Here is an 8,236-nt window from a genome sequence, read left to right as displayed (position 1 = left end):
TTCGACACCCACGTTTTGTGTCCGGAAGCCGAACGGCAAGTGACGTATCGTTCACGCTTATAATAAGCTCAATGCTGCCACCACTCCGGCATATACGCCGATTCATTGAAAGGATATTCTCCAGAACAATATAGTTGGCTGTACCAAGTGCAGCGCACTCGACTTGGTCGATGATCATCACCAATTGCTTATGAAAGCAAATGATATCTCGCTGAAAGCGGTGAGCACTCTGAGCGGCATGCTCTGGGGGTGGCTGGTAATGCCCCAAGGGCTGTCAAATGCACCACAATATATCGACTTGTGACGCAATTGTAGGCCCATCGGGCGAATGCACAGAGATACTTCGACGGCATCTTCGTGCGGGGATCAGGAGGACAGATTAGGAACGCCACATCGTCCATTCGAGATCAGTGCATGCGCACGAATAAGCTGTATGCTAATGCAGACAAGTGCATCTTCAGCGCTGAAGAAATTCACTTTTATGGTGCTTTATCGGGAAGCCTAGCCTTCGATCGGACCCCGCCAAGGTCAAGACCACTGTGGACTGACCGGTTTCAAAGAACCAAAAGGACTTGCGCAAATCATGCGGAAATGGCACAGCCATTGTCTAATCTCCTTTAAGGAGAAGGAATGGTGTTGGAACACCGACCATCGGACAGCCTCCTTCATACACTAATACTGGCGTTGTCAGACCCCGATCGTCCTTTAAGTGTCGTTTGTGACGCTTAGAACTTTTCCATCGGCTGTACACTGCTGGATGCAGACACCGAGAGCCGAGATCGGGTGATCGCGTACGGATCTTGTATGCTTAACGCTGCGGAGAGGATCTACCCAGTCCACGACAAGGAATGTTTTGCGATGAAGTATGCAATTGTCAATTTAAGGGTGCACCTGTTTGGCTCAAAGTCTTTGTGAGCACAAACAGTGACTCGGTCGCCTCACCTCTTGCAGAGGATGCCAGCTGACTCTCATTCCTTGCAGAATATAGCTTCGAGGTGAAGTTTAAGCCAGAAAAGCAGAATGCTTTGACTGATGCGATGTCACGCAGACCGGACTATCAGCTTGCTTATATCATGACGGTGATGTCGTCAGTGACGGATTTGTTCCGCGCCGCATACGCGGGTGATAGTATGTGTGTAGCGCTGCTACAGGGTATTTGGAGCAAGGAGTTTCGAAACTCGGACAAGAAATTGTCGGCGCGTTTGCGCGCATGGTTACCCCTGTATTCGTTGAGTAACGGATCGCTGTATTATAGCTCCGATTCAACGGATACACAACGAATTGCGGTTACTCACGATGAAGTTTGAAGTACCGTATTCTCTATGAGGCCCACGAAACCTAACCTAGTGTTCGTGAGAGAACGTACAGCTCAGTGAGTTGCCACTATTGGTAGCCTAAGCTGTACAAGTGGATGAGCACATATGAGTGCACGTGTAAGACGTGTCAGAAGGTGAAATCCTCTCCGAATTCGGCGCCTGCTGGCCAATTTACCGATACCCTCCGGGTGATGGCAGTCCATGAGTATGGATTTGTGTTTGGCCTGCCGAAGGACTCGACAGGCAATACGGGTGTAGTGGTCTTTGTGTACCGATTGAGCGATGACTCATCTGGCGGTAGTGCTCGACACTATCGACGGTGTGGGTACAGCGACGCTGCTTGTCGATCGTGTTTTTTGACATCATGGACTCCCGAAGTCAATTGTTTCTGATAGAGATCCACGCTTCACTGGGAACTTTTGGTCTACAATCTTCAGGTTGCTGGGCACCAAGTTGACTATGTCAACAGTGGACCATCCGCAGATTGACGGTCTGACTGAGCGCGTGAAAGGCGTCGTTGAGGACGGTCTTTGCAGCGTCTGCGCCGAGACACCGAGGCGCTTGAGCGCTATGTTGCCACTCGTATAGTTTACTCTGAATTGTTCAAAGTAAACTTTACATTGAATTTATCAACCGGCTACACGCCATTCTACGTGAACGGGCTTGGTGTTCCTCGCGTCCCGCTGACGCCGCCATCCCATGGCTTGGGGCTTGGCGAAGGATGAATAGTCGAACGGCTAGCTGATGTCACCCCCCTCACTGTGCTTTAAGAAGTCGAGGACTCCCTGTCTACCAGACTAGGTGAGTTCACGATGCGATGGCTGAAAGCCAAGACATGCAAAAGGTATATGCAGACGGAAGAGGAATGGAAATGTTGAAAACATTGAGGTCGTAGAACTGGCTTTACTAAATGCCAAAAACCTTCCTACATATTCTGTTCCTGCATCTTTAAGATGAAGCTCCATTCACGGTGTATTGGACCTTTTAAAGACGTGGCCAAGCGAGGCATAGCGTACACGCTAACCCTTCCGAAAAGGATGCACACTCACCCCGGTGTTTTATGTGGGTATGCTAAGGCCGTACCTGGATCCAATGCAAGTGAACGCGGAAGCGTTGGTGCCAGGGCGCCGCCCAAAGGCGTTCGCCCACAAAAAAGCTGAACAAGCAACTGATTCTGAGTACAGTGTGCAGCAACTTCCATTTCCAACGGCCCAAGGCGCCCCACCGTCACACGAAGTGACGTATTCACCTGCTCAACTGCTAGGAGTCGCTCCGTCAGAGCACGATAATCCTCAACGCGAGGCAGTCGGTGCACAAAAGTGTCAGGCTCTCAAGGGCTTCCACACAGCGGTGAGCGACCTCGGAGAGATGCTTGACAGAGTGCCGATGACGACGGACTTTGTCCTCTAACGCTCGAAGAGCATCGCGAGTCAGCGGACGGCGATCGACCAAATCGTTATCGCCTGACGCCGACTCTTTTCGATGAGAATTTTGGCGTCCACTACCGCGTGAAACGCCTTGTGGGTCGACGTCGTTGACGAGGGTTTAGCCCAATATCTTGTGAAGTGGTGTAAATACCCAAACTCCGAGAATTTGTGGGAGTTTGAGGTGCTACTTCGGCAAGACTGCCCAGACTTCATGGACGCTTATGATCGGAAGGATCATGACGCTTCGCATCATCATGCGCACCGTGCTTCTCGGCAGTAGCGCGGGAAACCGGAGGGCCATGAGCAGAGCTCAAGCTTTGGCCCTGAGCTGCTGTGATCGTAAAACACCCGTGTGAGAAACTACAGAGCTCGCGTGAGCGTTAAAAATTGTTCCATATGTCGCCGGGCGACAATACGCAGGAGGTCGGCTTTGGGCCTTGAGTTTGGCAAACTTAAATGGCGCTCAACGCGCACGTCCACGTCCTTGTGGCTTCGCTGTAAGGTAGACAGCGAAGAAAGGTTTCGGTGCCGCTGCACCCATCGCAAACAGCTCATTCTCGTCTGCAGCGGTTTCGCCAGGGGCGAGCACCACAGGAAAAGCCCGCATTCCGAAAACAGTAGCACTATATCTGAGCTTGAAGTCAAGCGCGGTACTAATTCATTGTGATCTTTTGTGGTGTCAAATAGAGAGCTCGTAGAGCTTTCCGCTGATCAAGTTCAGCTTGTGTAGTGGCCAGGGACCCGACTACGTAACCGCCTGACGATCGATTAATTGCGTCCTTTGCTTCATTATCAGGATCCGTCGAGAGGAAGCCGTATTCCACAGAAGTTCAAGACCGAACGTAGATACGAGCGCAGGAGAGCCGCCCTGTGAGCAGCCTCCAATTGCGGCTCCTGCGCCTCGTCGAGACGATTGGTAATAATACCATTTCCCCTGGAGGCCGAGAGGTCAGGGAATGGACATGGTGTCCGCAAGGTTCGAGATGGACTCACATCGCGCCGTGATGTGACTTAATCTTTCTTGTCATTCCATGCCGGATAGGGAGTGTCCGACTTGTAGTCGACTTCCACCAACTCTTCGACTCCAAAATTGTCGCCTGGGGCGTGCGCTTGTGTTGCGCTCAGTTGCCGAGGGCTTGGGATGTGCTTCCCGTAAAGACGCGGACGTACTGCACCCTGTGCAGAAGATGAAGGGCTTCGCCCGCGGGCGCCCTCGCTACCAGCTAGGCTGGGTGTCTTGCGCGTCGGAGACACAGGGCTTATAGAGCAGATAATGTTTAAAATTGTTCTTAAAGAACGTTAAGGTGTCTCAGACACGCTCGCCTCTTATGAGGCGACCGTTAAATGTGAATTGGGGATATTCACGATTTTAATGGGAGAGTGCAACAGGGATACACGTGCCCTTTTATGAAAGGGCGGGTCGCTCATGATTGTGTGCCCGTACATCGGTGTAGATCACACAAGTTGGCGTAATCACACAGTGGTGCGGTCACACGGTAACAAAAAGCCACCACGTGGCAGGATTGCCGGAAGTAAACATAATACTATATTACTTAGGGGATGCTATATTAATTAGGTATTACTATATTAATCAGGAATACCTAAGGTTTTAAATATTGGCGGCTCTGCCGCAACTAAAACAATTAGATACAATTTCGATTTTAAACAGAAGTGTTCGTTTGCCTTTGGTAAGGTTTAAGCACTTGGATGTAGCGGATTGCGATCCGCTACACTCGTCTGGCTCCTGGGTAGGAGGTAAGATTGGCGACCTTAGCTTATCTTCCTCTAAGCAAAGAGCTACGGCAGCCGCGCCGCAGGCGGCTTTGCCGCAACTAAAACAAAGAAATCCAACGAACATTTTGACGGGAGAATTTATTTTCCTTGAATTAAGGTTGTGGTCACTCTTGGATTAAGCGGACCCAAGAGTGACCACAACCATTCGTACTGGTTCCAAGTATAGAACGAGGATCGGTGATCTTAGTTTAACTTCCTCTAAGCGAAAGAGCTACGGCAGCCCCGCTGCATCATCCTCTTGCAAATTCATACGCATATCAATTTTGCGCAGTGGCTTAATAAGGCGAATTAAGTATTACCCAGTGTGATCACATCTTAGTGGCAAGTTCTGAAAGCTTGTGTAATTCATTAAATACTGTACAATCGTATTACGGTACATTTTACTTGGTCTGATTATGAATACTCTAAGTCTGATATTTCAATATTTATGAAGTTTACGTCAAGAAAAAAACAAATGTTCAAAGCCTTCTCTGTCCATAGTGTACGGCAACCCCGTTGCACCCATCGTCCTTGTACTATGGTAACCAGGAGCACAAAGGTGTGATTTGTGCATACGCATCGTACAGTAGTATAGGGAACCTCATACAGTTCTGTGAGCGTTTTGGCTTGTGATAGTTAGACAGCTCACAATTCGAGGCTTAGTGAGGAACTTTTGACTGTGCAAAGTGGTCGTTTAACACAAGTACGATCATTAGTATTTCGAATGTTGTGTTGCAATCTGATGCAAATAGGAAAAACCAAGAAAAATACATGACTGATAGCCATGTAAGTCACATCATCGGCACGAAAAAATCACTATCGTTGATCTGGAAATCCCGTAAAACCCCGTCCAAATCCTTTCGAGCGATCAAAGTTCACTTGAAGAAAATCATATTTACCGCGGGTGATTGCCGCATAAATTATTACTGCACGGCCTAGACCATACACCAACCAAAATCGTATCTTATCCCATACGAAAACCATCGGCTCAGCTGATTGTTACATGCTCAGCGATTGGAAGCGATCTATTTTTGACAATTCGTTGTCTCTATTATTGCTGTGTGCAGCACACTCTGCGACCGTCCGCCAATATGACATTTTATCTGCTTAGTGAATGCCTCACGTGAGTCTCACACTCTATGTTTGCTGTCGATTCTAAACAAATGTATCCATCTACATTTGAATCTTTTTTGTAGATGTGGAGGCGTGATTTCAGGGGTCTATGACTCGCTTAAGATTCTTTCTCGGAAAGAAAAAGGCTTGGATATCGACACCCTCGCTGCTGTGCTTGAATTTTGGTCTGTCATCATTTACTCTTATAGCTATGTGCACTGCTTACACTCTACTCAAAACAAAGGATCGTCCTGGCAGCGGCTGCAATATATCAGCAATACATCGAATTTTTTATATCATGGTATTTAATTCTTGATCTCATCCATTTTTCCAGTTAACATTTAGCTGTTAGGTTCCCCTTGTACTTCTTTCTCAAGTGCCTCCTGCTGGGGCTGTTGTTAACACCAAACAGACATGTAACATTTGTTTCAAATTTCTGGCTTATTTTCTACGCAAAATCTCGCTGAGAGATTCTGTAGTTCAGGCATGTTTTTTTGGAGGGTTTCATTCGACCGTTCGTTGAGCTTGTCAAGCTCAAGCTCGACACAAACGTACTCCCAGTCATCGAATCACTCGTCATTCAGTACGTAATTAGCTTGCAGCTTCTTTTTTTGCGAGGACCTAAGGGTAATACCAATTGCTTTGGTTGTTCAGACATGGCCATTGGTTTAATAACAGGCTTTTAGCCCGCTCCATCGAGCTCTCGTCAGTGGAAGAGCTTTTCAAACTTGAGCAAAATTTAAAGGACAAGCTATTGCAAGTTCAAGTACGTACAAATTAGCCTATGTGTGGCCGTGCTTGTACTGTAACGCTCCGTATCGTAGGACGAAATCTATACGAGGCAGAGAGCAAACTCGTTGAAGAGCTTACAAGATATTACTGAAGCCTTATTGCATACAGAATGAACTAAGGATAGTAAGAAACCATTTACCGCCAACAAATTTAACTTTCACTAAAACCTCCTCTTTCAATGTTCGATCGTTCTTAGTGATAGAATTCAAATGTCGTGTCTGCTCGCTTGATGGCACTTTTGTAACCCTTATCGAAGTCTTTTGGCAATACAACGTATCGGTTCTTGCGCACAGCCTGTAAACCTGCCTCCTGGCAGATGGATGCAATGTCGGCCGAGCTAATCTTCTCGGGACGATTCACGTAGTCCTCTAAGTCCACTTCGTCCCCGAGATTCATCTTAGCTGTACACGCCTGGTAGATCAAACGCTTTTGCCGACGATCAGGCAGCGGAAATTCAATTTTGCGATCCAACCGGCCAGGACGCAACAGAGCTGGGTCTAGTGTGTCGGCTCGATTCGTTGCCATGATAACCTTGACGTTCGTAGCCTGATCGAACCCGTCCATTTGGTTAAGTAGCTCCAGCAAGATGCGTTGCACCTCGCGATCGGCTCCTGTCTGTGCATCGAAACGCTTAGTAGCAATAGCATCCACCTCATCGATGAAAACAATAGCGGGCGAATTTTCTTTGGCGAGACGAAAAACATCTCGCACCATGCGCGGTCCTTCTCCCAAATATTTCTGTACAAACTCAGATCCTACGACGCTAATGAAAGCGGCTGTAGTGGCATTAGCCACAGCCTTGGCCAGCATCGTTTTTCCCGTTCCAGGAGGTCCATACATAAGCACACCACGTGGTGGATCCACACCAATTTGTTTGTACAGGTCAAAGTGGGTCAGAGGCAGCTCCACAGCTTCGCGCACTTCCTGCTTTTGTATGTCCATACCGCCAATATCCGAGTACGATACATCGGGACGCTCAGACATTTGCATCATCTGAATGCTAGAGTCCGACTCGGGAGGAAGCACATCCACGACAGCATGTGAATGGCGGTGGAGGGCTACAGACGAGTTTGGTTTGAGCCGCTCACGGTCCAGCGTGCTTAGAATGCGCACGTAGTAGTTGGAACCAGCTGTGGAGCCCACAATACCATAATTGGCATCCACCATTTCGAGAAATTGGCCAATTACTAATGGCACTGACTGGATACGCTTTACTTCTTCCTTAGCACGAATAAGTTCGCGCTTGAGATTCTTCATCTCGTCCTTGATATAGCCCTCTTGGATGTCTAGAAACTCCAGATGACGCTCCAAAGACTTGAACTTAACATACAGATCTGTCTTTGTCTCGATGGCAACAGGCACCAGTGGCTCCTCGTCCTCCACCACGGAGGGGAGACCAATTTCTTCCATATCGTGGATCTTTCAACGTGGAGGAATTAATTGTGTAATACCGGTATTAATAGTGCAAAAATTGTTTTCTACTTGCAAAAGGTGACGCGCTTTAAAGCCTCAGAAAACGCTACACGGTCTTATTGAAACACCACACCACCGCGATTGCGTTAGTGCCAGTAAGCAAACGAGGGTCCTACTTTTGAAAGTATGGGGTGCCACTGTGAGGAAGTACAGAAGAAAATAATAGAGAGAAGGGATTCCGACGTGAGATCTCACATTGACTTGGAGGGACTGAAAAAGAAGAGATGGGTGATAGGCAAGATGATGCTGTGGATTCCTGTTAGCTAGCTAGTCGAATTGAGATAGTCAAAGACAGCATAAAAACGAGATAAGAATTTGACTTTTCACTTTTGTAAAATGGAG

At 47.9% G+C, this 8,236-nt stretch overlaps 2 protein-coding genes across 2 annotated transcripts; one reads left to right on the top strand and one right to left on the bottom strand.

Moving 5' to 3' along the window:
* Window positions 1-5,607: 5,607 nt before the first annotated feature.
* On the top strand, window positions 5,608-6,534 carry PHALS_06827 (TB2/DP1/HVA22-related protein; the record flags this gene model as incomplete). The annotated part of the gene is made up of 7 exons (XM_024720182.1): window positions 5,608-5,639; window positions 5,713-5,814; window positions 5,874-5,930; window positions 5,982-6,045; window positions 6,109-6,212; window positions 6,284-6,395; window positions 6,454-6,534. 7 exons carry the CDS (start codon window positions 5,608-5,610, stop codon window positions 6,532-6,534), a joined length of 552 nt encoding a protein of 183 aa, XP_024585406.1.
* Window positions 6,535-6,613: 79 nt separating this feature from the next.
* On the bottom strand, window positions 6,614-7,831 carry PHALS_06826 (26s protease regulatory subunit 6b; the record flags this gene model as incomplete). Its single annotated transcript, XM_024720181.1, has 1 exon — window positions 6,614-7,831. The coding sequence occupies one exon, from the start codon at window positions 7,829-7,831 to the stop codon at window positions 6,614-6,616; it is 1,218 nt and encodes a 405-aa protein (XP_024585405.1).
* Between the last annotated feature and the right edge of the window lie 405 nt (window positions 7,832-8,236).

Source organism: Plasmopara halstedii (genome assembly GCF_900000015.1).
Source record: "Plasmopara halstedii genome assembly, contig: Scaffold_3060, whole genome shotgun sequence".
In the NCBI taxonomy this organism is placed as follows: Eukaryota; Oomycota; class Peronosporomycetes; order Peronosporales; family Peronosporaceae; genus Plasmopara; species Plasmopara halstedii.
Note: the sequence above shows the minus strand (reverse complement) of the source record. Positions and strands in the feature narration are given on the sequence as shown.